Source organism: Artibeus jamaicensis, unplaced genomic scaffold, assembly GCF_021234435.1.
Source record: "Artibeus jamaicensis isolate MK-2021 breed Jamaican fruit bat unplaced genomic scaffold, CSHL_Jam_final contig_851, whole genome shotgun sequence".
Lineage (NCBI taxonomy): Eukaryota > Metazoa > Chordata > Mammalia > Chiroptera > Phyllostomidae > Artibeus > Artibeus jamaicensis.
The window spans coordinates 18,406,266-18,430,561 of NW_026521986.1; the positions used below are offsets into that span (position 1 = coordinate 18,406,266).

Sequence of the window (24,296 nt, forward strand, 5' to 3'; positions counted from 1 at the left end):
TAATAAAAGATTTTGTAATAAGAAAGAGGTGTTATTTGTGCCAAACCCTGTCAAATGGTAATGGAAAAAATACAATAAAAATAACAAAAATAAAAAGAGCTAAAAAAAGGAAATATATTAAGAAATATGTACAACTAAGGGCAAGAAGCCTTACCTGAGTAGCTTAATTAAAGGAGGACACGAAGGCACCAAAATCTTAACCTGCCTCTAGTTTGGCACCTGACGTGCCTGGGGGAGCTGACATCGTGGGTCCCCCATGAGAGGAGAAGCAGGCCTTTCGTAAGGTAAGAGCAGATTACGAAATGTTGCCATGGCCTCTTCCAACAGAGCCATTTTAGGATAAAAGGTGTGTAGTAACAGGCATCAACATTCCACGTGCACATATTCCTGTTTCCGAACAGAAGAGTTCTCTATTGGCCTGTTTACATATTCCTGTGGCAAGCCTACACTATCTTAATTTGCATAGCTTTCGTAGGGAGGGTTTGGAATGTGTTAGGAAAACTCCCCTACCTTTTGCTTCTTCAGAACTGTCTTTGCTATTCTAGAGTGTTATCTTTATAAAGGACTTGAATTTTTTGTCATTACATTTTTTCCTATGTACTTTACATTTTTGTTATTTTTGTATTGATATACTTTTAATTACATTTTCTCAGTGCCAGTACTGGAGAAGTAAAAGAGACTTTCACACACAGCTTTTTTATCTAACAAACTTGTTAAGCTCTCTTTATTTTTCATAATTTAACTCTAGATTCCTATATCATTTTATAGAAAACATTCTTTGCATTAATGATACTTTTACTGCACTGAGTAGGACCACTTGATAGCATCTAACAGAAGTTGTGGCATGGGGCATCTTTTGCTTTTCCTGGCCTGGAAGACGGACTTTCAAATGCTAAGGTGCTGGAAGAAAACTAAGTGTCCACAAGTAAATGAGTGGATCAAAAAACTATGGTACATTTACACAATGGAATACTACACAGCAGAAAGAAAGAAGGAGCTCCTACCCTGTGCAACAGCATGGATGGAACTGGAGAGTATTATGCTAAGTGAAATAAGCCAGGTGGTGAAAGACCATATGATCTCTCCTTTAACTGGAACCTAATCAACAAAACAAACAAGCAAGCAAAATATAACCAAAGACTTTGAAATTAAGAACAAACAGACAGTAACCAGAGGGGAGATGGGAGGGGATAATGGGAGGAAAGGGGGAAGGGTTTTCAGGAACAACAATAAAGGACAAAACCAAGGGGGTGTGGAATCAGGTGGAGAGGTGGGGATGGCTGGGGTGGAGGGGAAAGGTAGAAAACTGTGCTTAACAACAAGAAAATTTCAAAGTATTAAAAAATGCTAAGGTGATATCTGCCATATATTTTTTCATATGACTTTTATTGGATTCAAGGAAGTTCTTTTCAATTCTTGGCTTGCTAAAAGATTTATGATGATGATGATGATAATGGTATCATGGGAATAAATGTTTCTTATTCATTTATTGAGATGACCTTATTAAGTTTATTTTTCCTTAATCTTTCACTATGGTGAATTATAATGGTTACTTTTCTCTATTAAACCAACTCTGAATTGCTGGAATAAACTTAACTTATTCATTGTGAACTATCCTTTTAATAATGTATTCCTGGATTTATTTTGCTAATATTTTGTGTATAATATTTTTGCATCACATTAATGTGAAAAGTCCCTTACTTTCCCTGTTACACTTTCTATGTCTGATTTTGTCTCAGAAGGTATTCCATTTCATAATGGGTTGGGCATGTTCCCTCTTTTTCTAGTTTCTGGAGGAGTTTTTGTAAGTTAAAATGATCTGTTCCTAGAACATCTGACAGAAATATCTATAAAATTATTTGGGTGTGGTGGTCCTTTCTGAAGAAAGGTTTAATTGATTAAAAATTCCTGAACCCTGGCTGGTGTAGCTTAATGGATTGAGTGCAGGCATGTGAACCAAAGTATCACCGGTTCGATTCCCAGTCAAGGCATGTGTCTGGGTTGCAGGCCAGGTCTCCAGTGGGTGGTACACAAGACGCAACCACACATTGATATTTCCTCCCTCTCTTTCTCCTCGCCTTCCCCCCTCTCTATAAGTAACTAAATAAATATATGTATATATATATTTTTTAAGTTCTTAATTTAAACAAAATTATTGATAAAGCTTTGTATTCTTTTCTAAAATTTAGTTATGGTACTATTCACATTATTTGTCTTAGTTTTGGCAAATTATATTTTCTATGAATTTAGTTATTTCTCTTAGCTTTCAAATGTATAATGACAAAATTATTCACAGCACTCTTGTATGTGGTTAAGTTCTCCAACAGCTATAGTTATATTCTTTTTTCCCTCATAATATTGCTCATTTACACATTCTGTATTTTATTCTTCATCAGTCATGCTGGACACTGGTCATTTTATTTTTTTTAAATAACCAACTTCACTTTCTTGGACTTATCTACGCATGTATGTTTTCTAGTCATTTTTTTAGAGTCTTTTCTCTATTTTTTCTTCCCTTTGCTTTTATAAAAATCCATTGTACCATCCTTTTAATATCTTAGTTTGGGTAATAAGTTTGTTAACTTTTACCCCTCTTTTGCTACATAAACATTTAAGCCTTTATGTTTCCCCACAAATACTACTTTTGCTGTGTCATACACATCTTAATACATAATATTTTTGTTTTCATTCAGTTCTATATATTTTATAATTTCCACTATAATCTATTTTGACCTTGAGGTATTTAGAAATTTACTTTGAAACTCCCAAAAGTCTATGGCTTATCTTGTTCTCTTTTTGAATCTTAGAGCTACAAATAATCCTGTCACTAACTTCTGGCTGATAGGAATGAACAGAAATGGTCTGGTTTTCACTAAAGGGAAGTTCCATGCTCTCCCTCTCTTTTGTTTAGTTACAATGCAGATTTAAGGGCTGGAGGTGGATAGAATGGGCATCGAGTCACAATAGGGAAGCAGTATATTGAGGATGGTGAAACTAAAAGGCTTGGAGCCTGGCTTTCAGACACTATACCCACCATGGACACCATATATTTAGATGGCTACATAAGAGAAAAAAATCATTTCTATCTTACATAACCCACTGTTATTTCTGGATTTCTCTGTTAACTGAAGTCATGCTTAACTCTAACACAAATATATGAGAATCAAAACTACCATGATCCTAATGGAAATGAAAATAAGGCAAGTTTGAGGGGTGATATGAAAAACTGAATTATATCATTTCCAGCCTGAACTAACTTACATTCCCTTGAAACTTCCTAAAATGACTCTTACTGTCCTGTCTATAATTCTTCTCCCTGGACCTCCCACTTTGTAAGTTCGCTCGTTCCTCTCTCTAGAAAAAGACATCTACTTTAACCCCACTTTTCTGGTGTGAACTGTCCCAATCCCTAATTTGCCAAGCACGTTCCTGAAGCTGGATTACCTCCAACGTGTACTTTCCTTATCCCCACTTGCAGTCCTCCCCCATGCTGCTCTATCCTGCACCCTACTACATTTGTGTTCCTACATACCACGTTTAACAAGCCGCAACCCAGTTAAAACCATTAATGTTCACTACTGGCTAAATAGTGGTGCTACTACCTTTCACCTCCTAACCTTGCAATGCACATGACAGAGAATGCAAGCTGATCACAGCTCTCTTTCCAAAAGAGCAGCCAGAATCCTGCCCAACAGAAAGTGTTTAATATTGAGTCTGTCAAGGAGGAACTGGCACTCGGAAGAAATCCATGTGTATCCCTGATGCAAAATATCAAGTCTAAAGTACTAGGTCTGTATTTCAAAACTCCAAATATCTGATTATGTTCTTGGAGTGCTGTCTTGTAAGAACCTATAAAAATATATGAAAGACTTTGAAATGCAATAAGAACTTATTGAGTGTCTCCAATAAGTGGGGAAAGGGTTTTCAGGGGCAACTATAAAAGACACATGGACAAAACCAAGGGGAAATGAAATCAAGGGAGGAAGGTGGGGATGGGGTGGGGGGAGTTTTGGGAGGGAAATTCAGACAATCATACCTGAAAAACAATAAAATAATAACTAAAAATGAAAAAAAAAACCTAGTTTTTGCCTAACACACTCTTCTTGGTATTCTGATTCTTCTACGCCACAGGTGGCAAACAGAAGGTCTGAGGGCTGAATCCGGCCTTCCACCTTGTTTCTATCCTGCAGCAGCACCAAGCTCCCGCTTAACGGTCAAGGAGTAGTTACATGTATACAGTCCTAAAATTGTATTCGGCCCTTTGAAGGCAACCACAAGGCTGATGTGGGCCCTGGTGAAAATGAGTTTGGCGCCCTGTTCTATGGGATCTCTGTACCTGTCAGTGTCTTGAGCTCTTTGTAACTCTGAATCATAGATAACAATGGCAATGCAAACAATTCTTGTTCACAGATACAGAAATAAATTTTGTCTAGGGAGGTCCAGTTGACTTCCTCCCTCTACTATGGAAAAGCCAGCTTTGCGTCTATTTTAAATTCCTCAGTGCCTAGGTATGTGTGGTTCATTGTTCTGTTCAGTCATTTATAACATCTTACTCATTCTCTCATTAATTAACAAGTTAAACAAACTCATTTGTTATGAGCTCATTTTTTAACTCGTCTGAGTCATGATTTATTTCATGATTTTACACTTTAAAAGCATCCTTTTAACAAACTCTTTGTTCATTACTACCTTCCAAGTTTGTACACTCACTGTGGAATGACTTCCCTGGCTCTTTCTACCCCACACTACAGACTCTTCACATTTCAGAGATGCTTCTAGTCCCCTAAAACTAATCTAATCATGTCCTCAAACTACAAAATCTATTATTTTTCACAATGAACTTACACTGCCATGATGTCTTAATTTATTTTACAATTATTTTTTATTTATAATGGCTTCTACAATATGTATTACCTGCTTTATTCATGTGTCACAGTGTATTTTTATCTTACATCATTAATTTATTTATGTGTAAGTAACTTCTCTTCTAAACTAAAGTATAAGCTCCTGGAGAGAGCTAATCACAATCGATTCTTCCTCCTCTTCAGTGACAGTGCGCTGTGTACAGTGCCCGATAAACATCCACCGTGAGTCCCATTTACGGCCCATGGACTGGGCTCTCCATCAAGATTTTTTTCAGGCTATCACTTAGCTTTATTTGGAGAATCACCTGCTATAGTTTGGATGAAGGTGGTTTCTTCTTAGCAAAATTCACACTAAACTTTAATGAAAACTGTTAGTTTCTGTGAAACACCCCATGAAGTACAGTGCGGATCAGAAATGCTAGGAAGAAAGAGGAATACATTAATCTAGTTCTGGGAGATTTTTCCCCCTAACTAACGGACTTGTATAACCTGGTGCTGTACAAACCTATATCCCTAAGTGCTCTTATATACCCCTCTTATATGAGGGTCAGACACACTCAACTCAGGATTCATCATTTCATGCTACAGATATTTATTGTCCACTACACAGAAAATTTGATGGGCCCTGGGAAGCATTTGTAAGTAATTTGTCATTTTTAATCCAAGAAGCTTACCTGCTATTGAAGGAGGAAAGGGACAAATGGAGGAAGAGGAGGAAAAATGGACACAGGGTTATGACCTAAGCACTCAGATAACTGGTGACAAGACCAATCAGGGTGCTCATTACGATGAAAAGACCATCTTATCTTTTATAATCTATTATCACTACTGAACTTTTAAAATCAATCTAGTGCAAATATTAATGAAACAATAAAATGCCAGACTTTTGCAGACTCCAGTCATCATAATACACACCCCCCATTCAGTGCCTTATGTAGACCACCCACCCAGCCAAATGTCAACCACCAACATGTTCTTATGGTTTAAGTGCTGAGTAGTGAAGGAATAATAGATGATCTTGAGATCACTTTCAACATGTCTGATCTTATGAACTGTAAAATATTTTACCAGTTGAGTAGTCTACCAATGCATGTAAAGTCAAAGGACTTTATAATATTTGAGCATTAACATTATTACTTGAGCACATTCATTTTTATGGTTTTACTTAATTACTTCAAATTAAACCCATCTTGAGAATATTGCCACTATAAAAATCCTATTCCATTTAATCAATTTTTATTTTTCTCATGACGACTTTTCATTTTTACCTTTATCCCTAAAGGAATCCTTAGAATAAGATATTATAATTCTACTCCACAGTAGTTTTAGTAAATAGATTATATAAATAAGAAAAAGACTAACAAGTACTAATGAATGTCATAGGCTTTTTGTTATTGTTGATATAATTTTCAGCTTCATGTGGCATATTGGTATAACTAAAATGTTTAAATAAGGAACAATAAACAATCACATAATGATAACTATAAGCTAAATTTGGTTGGTCCTAAATATTTCCACATATACTTTCTCTCTTAATTCTCACAATCTGATATAATAAGTTTACTTAAAATCATGTTTACAAATGAAGAAATCAAGGGACAAACGATCTGCTAAAATGTTGTATAAGTGGCATTTTGTGTGCTGAGCTTAAGTCCTCAAAATCAGAATTCCTGTTCTTGTTCATGCTTTTAAAAAGAGCATTTAGTTCATAAGCCAAATCCTGTTGGCAAGACACTCCCTAAGGTTAAGTAAAATATATGTGGAGGAACACTAAACATTTTATTCCCCTACAATGTCATCATGCTGAAACTGAGAAGGTCAGTGTACTTTCCAAATGGCCCAGTTAAATCTAAGGAATAGATTATTTACCCACGAGGGTCTGGACACTGTCAATCAAAGTCACTTGTTTACACAGGACTAAAATGTGCTAAATTAGCATCTTTCCATTCCTCACGCTCACAGAATAAATATTTCATTCTTCATTAGCCTTATTGTTTAAAAGTTTCTTATTTTTTCCTGTTCATTAAATATATTAAAAGAAAAAATAAAAATCACCACTAGGCCCAAGACACTCAATATTTTTGTGTCTTTTCTTAAAGTCTTTTTTAATATAAAATATGTATATTTAATACTTGCACCATACTCTCCATTACACCTTTATATACCACTAGTTCCCCTCATATAACAGCATGGTAACATTTACTTTTTAAAACTATGACTTTTTATGGCTGAATAATATTTCATCATAAAGTGGTACCATAATTTAACTATTCTTTCAATTCACATGGCTTTTATTATAAAAATGTTTCTTTATAAAAGTAACATAAAATTTTAAAAACAGAATAAATGAAATCACAGCCCTAATTCTTGTCTAACAAGTCACTTTTATGAGTTGTGCTCATTCTCTTGTATTCTTTTCTCACATATTTCTCATTTAATGTTATCATGAGAGTACACACAATTTCACACATTGAATTTGTTTCCACTTAACATTTTATTATATGCCTTTTCCATAACTGCTGTGGCAAATTGGGCGGAGACTCCACACTACATCTAACCGTTATTTTACTGTCGAACAAAAAGCCATGTCCCCTTTTTATTCTAAAATCATCTAAAATAAATCATTTTTCAGTTAACACTACAAGTATGTAGTCTTTACATTCATGTACTTAAAAATATTTCTTAATATTAGATTCCTGCAAGTAAGATTGAGAAAAAAGCTGACCAGCTTTTATCATTATTTTTCATATTAGTAAAAATATTGAAGTAGAATATCTGGACTCCAAAGTATAAATAGCATCCTGATCTTAGTTTTGTATCAGCCAGTCCTTTCAGTGACTGAGAAATACAGAAACAACTATACAGGGTATTGATTACATTTAAACTAATTATATTTTCCATAAATTAGTATATCCTGGCATCATCAGAATAAAGAAAGCAGTGACCACTTACGTGTGCACATTTTTGATAAAAAATGTATTCATTTTAAAAGTCTGTATCCACATACTGGTCACATATAATTTAGCTTATTTTACCCTGTGAATCCGAGATGTAGTTTTAGAAATGCCCCCAGGAACTGCTTCCTGCGGAGAGTGCTCTGGAACCCACATCGGGACACGGCAGTGCTTCTGATAAAAGGACAGAGAAAATGCCCCTACTTACCATTTCTAACACGTTCACACGGTCCTGCAAATAAAGCACAGCATATAATTATAAAAACAAAGCCATTAAAATAACTTCAAGTTTACATAATAGATTTCCTTTCTATTCTGTTAGTAATAACTTATTTTTAAGATGTAAGAAATGAAAATTCAGGATGATCTCTACAATAGAATTAACACAAAAGCATCACTATGCCTTTTTTCATCTGTGTAGGAGTTAGGACTGCAGGGTTTCATCTGACAGCAAGTACCATAAATTCATATATAATTATGAAATGGAATAGATTTTACCACTTTTGCATTGGCAAATGTATTTGTCTACTTAAGAATATATAATATTAGATACATTTAAATACATAAACCATAAATAGACAATAGTAGTGATATGAAAATTGAGATGTTTGATCTCATAGGAAGGTAAAGTTCGGAGATAAGGAGAAAAAAAGAATACTTCATCAAATAAAATTAATAAATAAATTGTTCATTAAAACAAGGCAAGAAAGATAAATGAGAAATATATGTTACATGCAACCAATCCAGACAGGCCTTCAGGGCTAAGATTTTACAGAAATATTGGTCTTTCAGAGGGTTACTGAAAGTAATGCTTAAAAAGATAAAGAATCAAGAAAACATTTGCATTCCCCAACCAGCAGCTGTATTCTCAACTCTTCTCAGAACTGACAGCTACAGGCAGGGAGTTTTCACCAAAGATAGAAGGCTGAATCTGAGTAGGAAGAGAATCAAGATTTAAGATAGTGGAACGCCATCCTTTGTGGGGGGGGGGGGGCGGGCAAGGCCACTTTTCTTCCTTTTCTTTCACTTTAAGCAGTTGGATGAGGTATGTAAAATCTTTTTTTGTTGTTGTTTATTTGTTAATTAACATTAACAAATTAATCATTTAGTCCTATGAGGAAAAGGGACAGGTATGGTACAGAGAGCCACTCAGATCAGGGGCCTTGCGGCTCCACTGGGACCACCAGAGACCCATGACACTCGGGAGCAAAAAGAACGGGGCCCACATCACCGTTCCCTGAGCCTCACCGAACACAGCTCCCAGCCTCGTTCTGAGGACTTCTGCAACCCAGCCTCTGAGCCTCAAACTGGGAGACTTGAGTTGCACATTCCTACCCTTAAACATTTGGCTATGTGGGCACGAGTTAAATGAACAAATTATGCAAAATCAGCCCACAGCAGATGGTTTTTACCAATATACTCTGTTTAACTACATTTTGTTGGCACACTTGAGAGGACCTCACCCTTGAACACAGAGTTTCCTGAAGTAACTGCTATTTTGCTGGGGACCTGTGCGCTGTCACATTTGAGTGCTTCATGATAAATGCACCTAATGTCTCGAGTGGGCTTTGATATGTTGTTGCCAGGCATCTTATTCACAGTGTACCTGGGACAAAACCATTTGGCAATACTTTATCATTCTTGGCAGACTGAACAGAACCTCATTAGATGCCTCAAGGAGACAGAAACAGCCTTTGTGCCACGTCACATGTATATGAGCCATCTTAGGGCGCTCAACATTTTCACAGCCACTGTTTGGGCCTTACGTTTTTCCCATAACATGTATTTATGGGCACATATTATTAGAGATTTGAATATTTTAAAAAGCACATGTGCGGCTGGTATGTAATAAGTAATTTCATATGACGTCACAGCAGAATTGAATTAAAGTGTCTAAATTCATAAACTCAGTATTTAGCAAAAATAAACTTGAATATCTGTTACAGGATTTTAAATGAAACACGTATTGTCATGGACTACACATTTTTATCTTCATGAAATTCACGTGCTGAAACCCCCGGTGTGATGGCATTTGAACGCGAGGCCTTTGGAAGGTAATCCAGTCATAAGAACAGAGCCCTCAAGATGGAACGAGTGTCCTTATAGGAAGACACATGAAAACGCTTGCTGCTTTTTCTGCTCTCTGCCATGTAAGGACATAAGGAGAAGATGGCCTTCTCCAAGAACCAAATCTGCCAGCACCTTGATCTTGGACTTTCCAGCCTCCAGAACTGTAAGAAATAAGTGTTTGCTGTTTAAGTCACCCAGTCAGTGGCACTGTGATTTGTCATAGCAGTCCAAGCTGACTAAGAAGACCTGTGCTTGGTCTGTAAGACTGTTCAGAAATGGCCAAAACCCCTCCATTTTGTTAAATTATGAAGATCAATAAATGATTATGATATTGATACAATTTACTGACATCTGTTTGTCTATAACCTACTTCATTCCCAATCGATAAATAATTATTTTGATGCAAATTACTTATGTCTATAATTGACTTCATTCCAATATGGTACTAAGACAGCTTTCCATAAAAAAGTACATTTTCATAAAAAGAAAATTCAGGAAATAGAAGCATTCAGTTTACCAACCTAAATTTAAATAATTCAATTTGTCAATCAACAATTAACAGAATACCAGCCATTGCAGCCAATTAGTGAGCTCTGTCTAAATGTAGTTTTTTGGTCCTAATTTTAAGACTATAAATAAAAAGAACCTACACTAAGTCTTTATAAACTTATTAATTTGTTTTTTAAATTTAAGAAATCTATTCTGCAATTTAAATGTTTATAGCCAACTTCCTTTTTGGCAAACAATATTGGCTATTATAATTCTGTACATAAAAGAATTAGGCTACTGCACATCCTTATTCTCAAATAAAATATCTGCATACTTTCTCTCATGTTCTTATTATTATAATAGAGGTAACTTAAGCCCATTCTGTGGCATTAATACAATCTATAAAAATGCCAGTGTATGTCCTAGAATTAACATGTAATTATAGCAGAATAAATTCTACTCTTCTTGACCTCTCCCACTCTTACTAGAACTGCAGTTGGAGTGTTTGGTTGTTGAAGTCTAATCTCCATTTCTCAAATCAACCTTCTGGTTCAACACGTTCCCAGCTCCCCCTTCACAAACACCCCTCAGCTCCAGCTTGGACCCTGAAAAGGACTGTTAGGACTCTGAGAGCGGGGTTAGCAGATGGGAAGAGTAAAATGCCTCCAGAAGTAATAAAGACACTCTCACTAGAATCATGATATGTCAGGTGGACTCAATAAGACAGTGGCTCTTATTTTTGTAGTCATGGACTTCGAGAGTCTAACGAAGCTTAATCTTCTCCCCGGGACTGTATATTACCCACAACACACACATAATCTGAACATACTTTTAGGGGAACTGCAGACTCTCTGAAGCCCACCCATAGGCCTTCAAGTCCTTTTACCCTAAATAAGATGTGAAATAAGATGTAAGAATATTATGTAAATAAATTATTTTATTAAATCATATCTATTTCTCCTCTATGAAATATTTGTAGATAAATAGTAGCAAAAACAAAAGGAAAAACACCAATTGGGAGTGGAAGGTCCAAAAAATCAAAGAAAAAAATTTCCTTCAAGTATTTTGAAAAAAAAAAAAAAGTTCTTGGGGAAAACAACCTTTTCATTGCTATTGCTTTTTTTGTGGTTGGGTATTATTCTCTTTTCCACTACTGTTTAGTTCCAAGGGAGGAAAAGTCTAACAAACACATAAAATAGCAACAATTATTTTACTGTTTACTCCTAAATATTATACATGTAGTCACTGCCTTGTCACTGAGCTATAATGGAGCCAGCTGGTCTCACCAATATGAATATCACCCTTATTTCTAAGGGAAAGTAATGCTGCTACACTTAACATTTTATGTCTACTTGACAGATCAAGTGGGGGAAGCCTATACCATACTTACTATAAAAATATGTATTCTATTAAAAAATTCTTTAAAATGCATTTTAACTTTTTATGATGAGGTTAGTAACTTGCCTTGAGCTGTATATATTCCTTTGCTACTTGGTCATAACAGGGTGTACACTGGAATTTGTAACTGCACAAGGGCAAATTCATTAGTATCATTGGAAATGGGCAAAAATTTGTTAGGATACGGGCACTAAATGGATCTTTGGTATCTGAATCCCTGATCATTAACAGTTTATTTGATTCAGCTGAGCCAATCAATTAGACACATTGATTCACCCAACCCATTTAAGTCATGAATTGGAGGCCTAATAGGTCCAAATAATCAGAGTTCTTCTGTCTTTGGTAAGTATAGTTGAACAAGTCCAGTGGCTTCATTTTATCACAATAATGTAGCATTTTCCGAGAATACTTTAAATATATCCATTAGCACGTGAAAAACATGATACTGACATAAAAATATACCAACCGTTTCTAACCCTTCCAAGGCTAAGAAGCTTTAAGAGTACAGTGCAGAATGATTTTGACAACTTCTCTAACAATGAAGGCTTATGGTAGACAGATAATTTTAAAAAAGAAAAACGCACAATGGGGACTCCCTCCCATCATGGCTATAAAAGCACAAAGCCTCTCTTTCGAAAGAAAGATCCACTTGGCTTCTTCCAGAGAGACCACTGCATGGCATTTTCCCTGTCAGTGCTAACTCTGTTTCATCAACCCTCACATTTTATCTGCTACTTCCTGTATGAGTGATATAAAATGAAATGCAAATATGTACCCTTCCTTCCTGACGCATTTCCACATGGCAATCCATCACACTTACCAAACTGCCAATCATTTTTTAATAAATAAAAGAGCTAGAAATAATTTCAGATGTATTCCTTTCCAAACTTCAAGATATTAAAAGAAAGAAAAGGTTTTTACTAACCACCACAGAAAAAGATCAGTGTTTGGTGATTTAAAGCAAAGGAAAACAAAATAGAAACAAAAATCACAAACAACCTCAACATTGTCACATCAAAAAAGATATAGACTATAGCATAAGCTGGCTTTGGATTACCAAGTGCATAAGCAACCTATACATAAAATTGTATCGGATCTATTGAAAGTCAGACCAAGTTACTGTGTACTGGTGAGAAACTTTAGGGAGGGGCCGTAGGACAGCTGGGGTGGCTTGGGGGTGTTTCCCAGTCCCCCAGGGTTGGAGTTAGCCATCAGTAAGTACTGGGTGTGTGTCTTTGTAAACTCATCTCACGCGCTGCTTATAAGCCCTTTTCAAATAATCTACCTAAGGATCCAAAATAACAAAACAAGTATTGAAAAGGAAACCACATCAAGGCATCAAGATTTTGTCTAAAATGTTGTCAATATGGATTCCTGAACATTTTGACTTATTAAAAAAAAAAGCCTGTTTAAAAAGATGCAACATTTCCTTGCACAGAAGCCAGTAATGTTCTTTGCTATTTTTCACCCAGAAAGTAGAAAATCAGAAGAACTATGACAAGACTTAAGAACGGAGTCACAGTGTGTGCTCCACACTTCTGACCTGTTCACTCACCCACCACTATCGCCGTGACAGAGCCCAGAGGCACTCAGCTGTTCTGTCCTTCTGCTACATTCCCAGGTTGGCACCTCTGCTTTACAATCTTGTTTGTTAGGAGGCCATTACTGACCATTATACTTTGGTTTGACGCCATTCAGGAAAGGCTAACTTTGCATTGACACTGAAGTGGGACAAGTGCCTGGGCTTGTAGGGTGGGAATGCAAGTGCAGGGGGAGAGAAAGATATGCAAACGTGGCTCTGTTGCTTTGTTTCAAGAGATTTCATGCTGGAAAATGCAGCCAGAAGTTAAGTATGGGTTTTGCTAAAAGTCCCTTCAAACACTTCCTGTCAACTGTATGAAATACCAAAAAAATCTCAGATTCACTCTTTTTATTTCACACCATGAAGCAATGCAATGAGGCTTAATTTTTTTTCTTGAAAACAAAGAATCGCTTTGAGAATCTTTGAAGCACAAATGCAGTGTGATGCACAGACAGGGGCCTATAGGATAAAACTACAAACCAAGTGAAGGGCAGAAGACACAGAATTATCTTTCCCTTGGAAGCGGTTTCAGTTCCACAGCGAAACTGCTGGAACCAGGTATCAAGAGTTCAGTGAATGACATCTGGACTGGGGAACAACTAAAATGTATTTGCAGGTACTATAAAGGCTGTGATGGTGGTTAGGGCAGTGCAAATGACAATCAATGTAGTTTGAAAGACTGACTGTCCCTCAAGAGAGACGTAGGAACTGGAGCTGAGTAGTAGAGGGAGAAAGCCAACGGCCTAGGAGCCAACACAGCCTGTGATTTTTTTTTTCAAGGATTTACATTTTAGGAAATAAAGTACATGTCTCCCATTGTGAGGTTAGTCATATATCAGCTGAATGTGCTCTGAACTCTTATGCAAATCACAGTGCAATGGTGATTAAGGCATAATTTATGAGTAGGTTCGTGTCATACAGAACTTGTGGAAACAATAGGGTGTGCTTTTTTTCCAGGGTGTGCAGGACTGTCACCAAACAGAGCTGGTCCAATGAGACTCCCTGAGGCTGACATTTCCTTTGTTGCCCTCAAGGACAAGTATCTCCTGGCCTTCCAGGTGAAGAACATTCACAAGGAAACATACCTAACCATGGAACCCTATGCCTCCAGCTCCTTCCTCCTGAATATTTGAATCACAGCTCTGGATTGCTGGCTGTCATGCACATCACACAGTTGAGTCATTAAACGGTACAGGCACTCAGTCCGCATTTGGAATTAAACTGCTTACCTTTGAGCAATTTCAATAATCCACATCCTAATTTAGACGCAGAGTCATTTACTCAATTCTTCTCAGGAATTAAGCACAAGTAACATTATATTAGAGACTCTCACTCCCATGTCCATATTCCTTCTGTGGGCTTCTGAGTACAGGTACCTCTCACTGCTCTATGCTAAAGAGAGAGGCTATTGATAAGGATAATCAAGACACAAGCAGATAGTTTTAAATAATATATTTGGCTGATGAGGTAAGTTTTTATTTCTACTGTAGTTTGACCATGATTAAAGCTATTATTAATTTCCATTTCCTAATATACAAACACAGGTAGAAATGGAAAGGTAGTCGAGGGATTTAAAACAAACCTTAGGTTATCTATAGTCTGAAAATCAGTGGTGATTATTAATATATAAGAAAACTGAGGAAAAACCCAACAGACTTATTTTTTGGTTGCACTTCTGGAAAGCATGTCTGAAGGCTGACTTACAGTGAAATACAGTAAATGTATTTTGACTATTAGTTTTAAATATCCTAAATATTTCTACCTATGAAATACTTAACTGCTTTTTCTTCCATTCGAGCTTCACTCTGATTTTTCATGGCAGTCTGACTAGCATCTTCCCAAGGTGGAGTGTTAAATTGTAGCTCTGGCTGTTTGAGAGAGACGTGAGTAAAGAAAAAGATTTGGAAAGCTCTACTACCTTAAAATCATTGAAAGCACTATAAATAGTAATAACCATAAAGATAACACTGATAGGCCCATAATAATTTTTTAAAAATTTAATACTTGCATTTGGGGAAAATATCATATACACTTTAAAAATTTATTGATTAATTTTAGAGAGAGAAAAAGGAAAGAGAGCGAGATCAATTCATTGTCCCACTTATGTATTAATTCATCGGTTGATTCTTGTATGTGCCCTGACTGGGGATTGAACCTACAACCTCGGTGTATTGGGTCGATGCCCTAACCAACTGAGCCACCTAGTCAGGGCTCATGCTGTACTTCTAAAATATTCCCCCAAATAATTCCATACCCAACTTAAAGTCATACATTTTAGGAAAACCATTACTTGAAATCTAAAACATTTTATTCCTTAGGATTAGAAATAAAGAGTAGTGATTTAGTTCAAAGCATCCTCAATTGTCTTGTTTTCATAATCATTCCTGGAAAGCACTGGTCCTAAATTCTAAAGTCTATGAAATGAAAGAATAAATAAGCTAAGAGCTTGTTAGGCACACCTGGGCAGTTTTAAGCAATGAAATCTAATGTTAATACTGACGACCTTACCTGTGAATAATGAAGCAGTGATGTGTATGATTCTAAAAGTTCAGAAAGGTCTAATTACTCAAAATTATACTCTCCTTCCATATGCAAAATTATTTAAAATTCTACCAGTGCAAATTTATTCTTTGAGGAAGAACTCAAAAATGTATTCTTTGCCCACATTCCAGTTAATTTTTTAAAAGGCAAACATCTGCGAGATCAATAACCATTAAACTAGTTCATTCCAAGGCAGAGGTCAGCAAAGTAGGACACTGGGTCAAATCCAGCCCACTGACTGTTTTTATAGGTCCATGAGCTAAGAAGGGTTTTTACTGTTTTATTGGGTTGGCCACAAATTTCGTTAGATTTTTCCGTACAATGGCTCTAGAAGTGCTTAGCTGCCTTCAACTTCAATTGAAACAATTTTGATAGATTGTCTTGGGACAGCTGTCATATCAGTATACACTTAAAAAACTTATCAAAATTTATGAATTTTTGTGCAGCCATTTTAATATTGAAAATGAAAGAACACACATTTTGGGGTATTGTACTTTATGATTTCAAGAAAGGTAATAATGCAACTGAAATGCAAAAGATTTGTGCAATGTATGGAGAAGGTGCTGTGACCGATCGAACATGTCAAAAGTGGTTTCCAAAGTTTCTTGGTACTACTGACATTTTGGCCAAATAATTCCTTGTTGTGGGGCTGTCTCATGCATTGGAAGATGTTTAGCAGCACCCCTGGCTTCGACCCACAAGACTAGAAGCCAATAGCAGGAGAGAGCCAACATACTCAAAATATCCAAATCAATAAAGCTATTGGTATAAATGAGAAATGTGTCTTTATTTTACAGAAAAAAAACTAAACGGACTTTTTGGCCAACCCAATACTTGGCTGAAAATAATATCAAAGTAAGAATACCATTCCATGACATGTAAAAATTACATGAAATTCAAATTTCAGTTTCCATAAATAAGGTAGTATTGGAACCTAGCCCATTCCTCTGTTTATATACGGTCTATAGCTGCTTTTATTCTGTAATGGTGGAAGGGAATTGTTGTAAGGTAGTATGTTGCCTGTAAGATCGAAAAGATTTAGACTTTGCCCTTACAGGAGAATGACCACCCTCTGTTCAAGGGTGTCTGTATCCTTTAAATAAATGTATGGAGATAAAGAAACTGCGGTGCAGGGTGGGGGCAGAGATTTACTTTAGACAGGTGGGTCAGGTTAAGTTCCTACAAAGAGTTGACATCTGAGCTGGAAAAAAAAGGACGAATGAGCCCTTATGGAAAGACCTACAGGAAAAGCACGAGAGGCGGCAGCACACCCAAAGCTCCTGGAACACTGAAGGGTTTGCTTAACTTCAGGAACAAAGGGACTGGTACGTGTGTCGTGGCTATTAATGAAAACATCCATTTAAATGACCAGTATCCTAAAAAGCAACATTATTTATTGAGAGGTTATTATTTGCCAAAAATTATATTGGGTGAATTCACATATGTTCTCATTTAATGCTAACAGAAAGCCTCAGTAGGCGAACATTATTAATTTTGTTCACTTAAAGTCAAAGAAACAGACTCCAAGATATTAAATGTATTGAATTGCATACTGTGATTTAATGTTGGAGTTTAGACTATAATCCAGGTCCACCTGAATTAAAGAAGTCTATACTAACTCTCAAAAACAAATTAAAGGTCACCTTTTAATATATATATATTTAATAGCTCCTTGAAATGAAGCTAATGGAAATACCATAGCTAACAGTGTAGTTTTATGAGCAAATAGACAATAAATGCCTTTTTATTACCACTGGGGCTATTGTGTGTGTGTGTATGTGTGTGTGCGGGGGAGATTAGGGGACAGACTGGAAAACTGCTCCGAAGCCTCTTTCTCAGAAGCACACATGCCAGAACCGCATTCCAGAATTTTATTTTCAACAGATGTCAGTTATCAGTATAACAAAACACAATAAAATTTAATGTTCAAATAAAAACCATTATTGGTACATATTTTTATATTTACTTACTATATAATAAAAGGGATTATATTCCTGCCATCTGCCTTTCTTAAGGAAGTGGCAGGTCCTTCTTACTCCCGGGTCTGACTCGAGGCCAGCTGAAGCACACACAGTCCACGCCACAGGGAACGGCCAGAAGAAAGGACAAAGGAGAGCTGAGGTCTGAACCAACTAGCTGTGCTGCTCTGCAGGGTAACGGCACTGCCCTGCTGCTCCCTCCAGTCTTTCAGATCTGGCCGCAGGAGTTTAGATTCGTCACTGGCTCATAAATGGCCTCTTTCCCCACGCCTGTTCCATTTGTCACAAATTTGTTAGTTCTTTCAAATGGTGAAATGAGAACTTAGGATTTCAATTACAACCAGAATGTACTAAAGACATGGAGTCTCTTCTAGGTAATATTTTCTATTTCATTTTATGAGCAAATATAGAAATAATGTTAGCAGACAGTTAATGTTATTTATTAGCATCCTAATAAGCCTTCATACTTCTAATGGTAAACATTAAACTTCAAACAAATTAAATTTAGAATAGTAAGTGTAATGTTAGGTATTCTCAAAAAGAAAAGCACTTCAGAATCAATTTTTTTAAAACAAAAGAATCACTGATCATGATAAAAAGACAAAGGTATAAGAGGAGATGCTTATTAGTCATTTTTGCAGTTCACTTTAGTTTTATCACTTTTTGTACAATTTAAAATTTATGCAAACATTTTCAATGTTGCCTTTAATTTTTGCCAGAATATTTTGAACCTGGTTTAAAACTGAAATTGAAGAAGCCCGAGGAGGGCTTTAATAACAACTTTCTTCAGTCTGTTTATTTAAAACATGATGAATAAGCAAAAAGAAAAGGTGCAGAATGGAAAAAGAAAAATGATCCCTTCTCCTTCCTAGAAGTGCTCAAGATTACTGGATTGTTCCTAATCTCGCACCAGGAATTAAAATCCTCACATGCCAAGGGCCAAATGCATATTTACATGACAGTGTCCCTGTGGCCGTGTGGACGTAAGCTTAGAGCCCAAGGGGTTATAGTAGTTTCAAAGTTACACACAGGCAGTAAGAAGTTTCACTAAATTTAAGTCCCCAGTATTGCCTTATTTAAGGCATTTACTAACAATTATTTAGTTTTCTATGGTCTCTGTTTTGAGGAGATGGGGGGGGTCATTTGGTATTTTATCACACTAAATGCTTGCTTTGTTTGCTAAAACATCATTATTGTAGAAAAAAGGAAATAAATTGAAAGAAAGAAAGGCCAGGAACTTAAAGAAACAAAGTATAGAGATATTCAGTTCTCCACAATCCAGCTCACGAGGCATTGAGTAGTACAGTGGTATGGAAACCAGATTCTAATGCAAATCCAAGCCTGGCCACTTACTGGTTGCACAAATGATGGGCCTCAGTAACTTCTTTATCTGTGCAATCAGAATACCAATATCTACCATATGGAATTGTTGTAACAATAGAAAGATGACCTACATTTAGAAGCTTGAGCATGGTGCATGACACAAAAAAAACCCCTGCTCACTAGCCATTAACATCACTCCTTAACAAGTCAGAGGGTTTTCCTTTTTCTTCTCCTTTGATGGACAGACCATCACCCATTGGGGCCAATTTGGCCCCATCTTAACAGGAATTAAGAAGTGCTAAACAAGCATTTGTTAATAGAGTGAAACATAATCTCAATGAGTTTTCCAGGCTCCAGCCTGGGGAAACTGTCTGCAGCATTTCTTTATATTCCGGAAAATCAGCCAGAGGCGGGGATGGGTGATAACCCTGACATGAGAACTGTAACTTCTTCCAATGATGCTCTGTTAATGCTTCAAACCTTGGAGGTTTGTTTTATAAGTCCATGGAAGTGGTTTCAACCATAAATGTATTATTAATGAGCATTTATTTCTAAGTTTGTTGCACACAACTGTTTCATTACTTAAAATATCGCTCTTCACAGCTCTCAGTGTTATCAGGAGGTGGAAGAGAAAATGGAGAACACGATGTTATGGCCGGATGTCTGTAACCCCCAGAATTCATAGGCTGAAATCCTAAACCCTGATACATGGTATTAGGAGGTAGGAACTTTTGGGAGTGACTAGGTCATGAACGTTGAACCCTCATAAAAGGAACTTGGGGTGTTCTCTCTGTTCTCTGCCACATAAGGACAGAGCAAGAAGATGGCTGTGAATCAGGAAAGTGGGTCCTCACCACCTACTAAATCTATGGATATGAATACTGAATACAGATAGTGCATTTGCCTTGATCTTGGACTTCTCAGCCTCTAGGTGGACTTCTCAGTCTCCTGAACTCTGAGGAATAAATGTTTCTAGTTTAAGCTACGCAGTCTAAGGTATTTTTGTTGTAGCAGCCTGAATAAACTAAGACACACGGTTATCAGTACAAAGGTTGAGGCCAATCTGGGAATGTGATGGGAAAAGAACAAGCAGATGACACACATTATAGAAAACAGTTTTGAGGGCCTTGGCTGGTGTAGCTCAGTGGATTGAGCGCGGGCCTGCAAAGTAGACGATCGCGGTTTGATTCCCAGTCAGGGCACGTGCCTGCGTTGCAGGCCAGTTCCCAGCAGGGACCAGTTCCCAGCAGAGGATGCACCAAAAAAGCAACCATACACTGATGTTTCTCTCCTTCTCTCCTTTTCTTCCCCTCTAAAAATAAGTGAATAAAATCTTTAAAAATAATAAAAAAAAGAAAATAGTTTTGAAGTGATCACTTAATCTGAAACCCACAGTGGACTCGTGGAGACATGGCGAAACTCTCAGATAAACTCAACACTGCAAAACATCATGACATGATTAGATCATTCTCATTTTTCACGAGAAAATGCAAGCTGCTCTTCATATTAGCCCCGGTGCCCAGGGAGCCCAGAACTCTGACTCTGACAAAGGCACCAAGGGACGTTTTATGGAAATGTGGCTTTTCATGGAGTCAGCTGCAAAGGGGCTGGTGTATGGAGAGAGATAAAATAATTTCCCTCCTTGTGGGAGCAATTTTAAAAATCTGTAACACAAACTTGGTTCATTTTCACTACCAAGTGTTTTAAACTTCCTGTCACTGAGTAAAATTTGGGCCTTTGACCTCAAAGACTACACTATATCTTTGCATTTTTAAATGTTTCCAAATGGCATCTATTGTTTTAGAGGCTTTTTAAAAAGCTGGACTCAAGGAGACAGCACATCCCTGAACCCGAGTGTTTTCCGTCCCTCTGGACAAACAGAACTGGTTACATTTTAATGTCTTTATCTTCAAAGAAAATGATCTAGTCAATCAACTTCCATACATTTAGACACATGAATATTTCACTCTTGGGGCTTTCTATTTCCCAGTTTAATTCTGTCATAAACTTGGAATTATAATTAAGTTGCAAATTTCAGGTAAAATGGGGCCATAAAATTTAATGACCATGGACATTTCAAGTGGAATCTATTTCACCGAGCTTGGTTGCCTGCTCTCCCAAGGTTTCCTGACGCAGTAAACGGAAGTGTGCCAATCTCATTGGTTGAGGCCCTACGGACCCTAACAAACTTCTGAAGTTTGGTCTCTTTTGAGACCTCACACTGAATTTAAGTCTTAGTAAGCCTCCTCATCTTCTGACATAATAGATATTTTAATGAACCATTAAGTCACCACTCCCTGAAAGTGGCAAAGGGTTGCCCAACCCTCCCGTCCTCCATAATCGCCCATGTTTTGTTTTATTTATGTTATTGTTCAGAACAGTTTTTATTAAAAAAGAGAAACACACATACAGTGATTCGCCTACGTTCAGAGGAATGCATTTTGGGAAGAATAAGTAGGTATGCATTACATTTTGACATTTGGGTTTCTAGAATTATATAAGTTTGATTATAAATCTTGTGAGTCATCCTCAGAATAAACAGAATACTGAATTTACCTTTTAGTTTAACAAAGTTTTAATCGTCAGTTCTAATTTATCAACTTATTTAAATTAGGACTTATAAAATGTACTTTAGTATTTCCCAAGAAAATCAGAATTTCTGCAGAAATTTAAGAACTGCTTTAACACCTTTTAAGAACCCAGTGTTAGGACACAGCACCCACTTTACCCTGATGTTCCCTCCAAAAGTAACTCAGAAACTGTTAGCCACCCTGTCCTGGCATTTCTCTTCACAATCTCTAAAATCTCCAAACCATGATGGGATCTGAAACTATAGGTTATGGGCATTCTACAGCCAGGTAGATGTGATTGACAGCAAAGCCACAGAAATTACCCATTTGGTCTGTCCCTAGTCCAGCTCATCACAGGGTTGGCTACTAGGAGAACTGGCCATCTACTGGGACTATTGAGATGTTAACGTACTCTGCCATCAGCCTCTGCCAGGGCGATTTATTTGCCCATGTTAGTTTTTTGTCTTTGGTGGTTTTTCTTGCCTAGTTAATCTCCAAAGATGTGTCTGCCAACTCCACACTAGAATTCTTTTCCAATTATAATACCCTTACATTAATATTTATTAGACTGGTTCCAGGAGAACTGAGAAATTTGAGTTCTATTTTTTTTTCTTAAAAACAACATACCGCCCCACGCTGGCAACACCATGGTCGCTGACATGAAGTAGCGACCGAGAAAAAGGTTATCTTCTCCTTTCTGCTCTTCCAGATGCTTTTACCTAAGAGCTATTTAGGTGACAAAAGCAAAATCAAACACCTGCCCTCCACTCCCAAAACATTTCCCCCAAATAAATAAAATCCTTTAAATGGCAGGTTCCAGACTATTTTAAAAGCTATCTGGGAGAAAAATTAAATATAATTATGGGTCATCTGAGAAACAACATGTTTATAATGTCATTTAATATCCTTCATGGGCAAAGCTTCTAGAATGTCTTAGAGAAAAATATATTACTTTTTTAAAAACCATAAAACCACTTTTTAATTAAACAAATAACTTACTTCATTTCTAGTGAAAATACTGATACTAAATGAAGTGGTCAGAAATATTTGTGATATTTAGATCATAAACCCTGCAGTTAAAATGCTTCCTTTTTCCTCTTAAAGTAAGCAATTGTTACTTAAATGTAGCCCATGTAATCAATTTAATTATTGCCACACTGGGACATTATCATTATGTTTAGTAGTTATCCCAAGATGTAACAATTCCTTTAGCATGATCTGACCACAGCTGACCTTAAAACCATGGTTGCCAATGAAAGAGGGAGGGTAAGAGAGGAGGGATTAAAGCCAAAGAGCAGCCGAGAAGGAGGGAAGAAGGGGCTCCAGGAAGGCAGGGACATTTCCTGCTGTCTCCCCAGGGGGTAGCACCAACCACATTTGGTACACAGCAGATGCAAGTAAATCGTCAGCGTGGGGAATCGGTATTTACAGAGGTGCTGCCAGGCACCGAAGTTTGCACACTTCTTATCCAAGTTAATCCTCTCCTATGAAGTCAGTGTTTTGGAAATAACCAATTTATAGATACGGTTATTGCCGCAAAGTGACTTGAAGATGGCCTAGTAAAAGAGGAAAATGAAAAAGAAAAATTATGTTCATCATCATCTAGTTTTATCTCGTTTAAAACAAAATGAAGAGTGAGAGGACTGTAAGTTTACATGAGAGAAGGGTCATGTATATCTTCCAGAAAGCTACTCTTTTTAGTGACTGTCTTAAGTAGCATGTTGAAGCTTTTCTTTGCTGATATCCTTTCAGTGTGATTTGTATTCTGGGAAATCACAAAACAACAGTGGGAAAAAGCAAGTAATCAATGAGAAGTAGTTTGGTAATTTTAAAATGAAAACAGAAAGCAACAGCAGCACCTACCACTATCGGCCATCATTAGCAAGGTGTCAGTCACTGAGTACTTTTCAACTAAATTGAGAAAAAAACCAATTACCTGTTATATAATTTAAAATGTTTCAGCTGACCTCCAGAGGATTAGAGAGGGGATCTGCTCCTTCAGTGTACCTCAAACCCATACACAAATGAGACTCTTCCTGCACCACGCATTTCTAGTCAAAGACAACATTTTGCTTTTTAAGAAGAGTAGCATGCACAATATAACTGCAAATGAATGTCACATAACACTCACACACACACAGACAAAAGAAATAGAGTCAGACAGTGTTAAGCTCCAGTGAAGAATCTTGGGAATTCCCAGCTGCATTGTGCAAATCACCTCCCAATGTGTTTGATTCCATTGCGTGTGATTCCCGAAAGACTGAGAAAGCTGTCCTCTCCGACACCTGCCCCCTTTACCATTTTAACCTCTTCCATTTCCAGTACTTGCACTCCTGCCACATTGCTCACTCCTTGACCTTGTGTTTCAACACATTCACAGAGGAAAAGTGAAGAGGGCTGGACAGAGAGGTGAAGGAGGGAGTGAGGTGTGTGTGCACAGGAATGACAGAACTTGGAAGCCGTCCCCGAGATTTTTAAACAATAAATAAACTCTGGGACAGAGATGATTGTTTTCCTAATAGGCA

The 24,296-nt window shown here is 37.0% G+C and overlaps 1 protein-coding gene across 11 annotated transcripts in view; it reads right to left on the reverse strand.

Annotated features, from left to right (window-relative positions):
- Window positions 1-24,296, reverse strand: part of CEP128 (centrosomal protein 128) — a 355,354-nt gene that overhangs the window by 47,518 nt on the left and 283,540 nt on the right. For 8 of the 11 annotated variants that reach the window (XM_053673395.1, XM_053673403.1, XM_053673396.1 and 5 more), the window contains 2 exons: window positions 15,137-15,226; window positions 8,028-8,051 (listed from right to left, as the gene is read on the reverse strand). In XM_053673395.1, the coding sequence (XP_053529370.1) occupies window positions 8,028-8,051; window positions 15,137-15,226 (114 nt within the window). The remainder of the gene's footprint in view (window positions 1-8,027; window positions 8,052-15,136; window positions 15,227-24,296) is intronic. The other 3 variants (XM_053673400.1, XM_037154801.2, XM_053673397.1) reach the window with 1 other exon arrangement.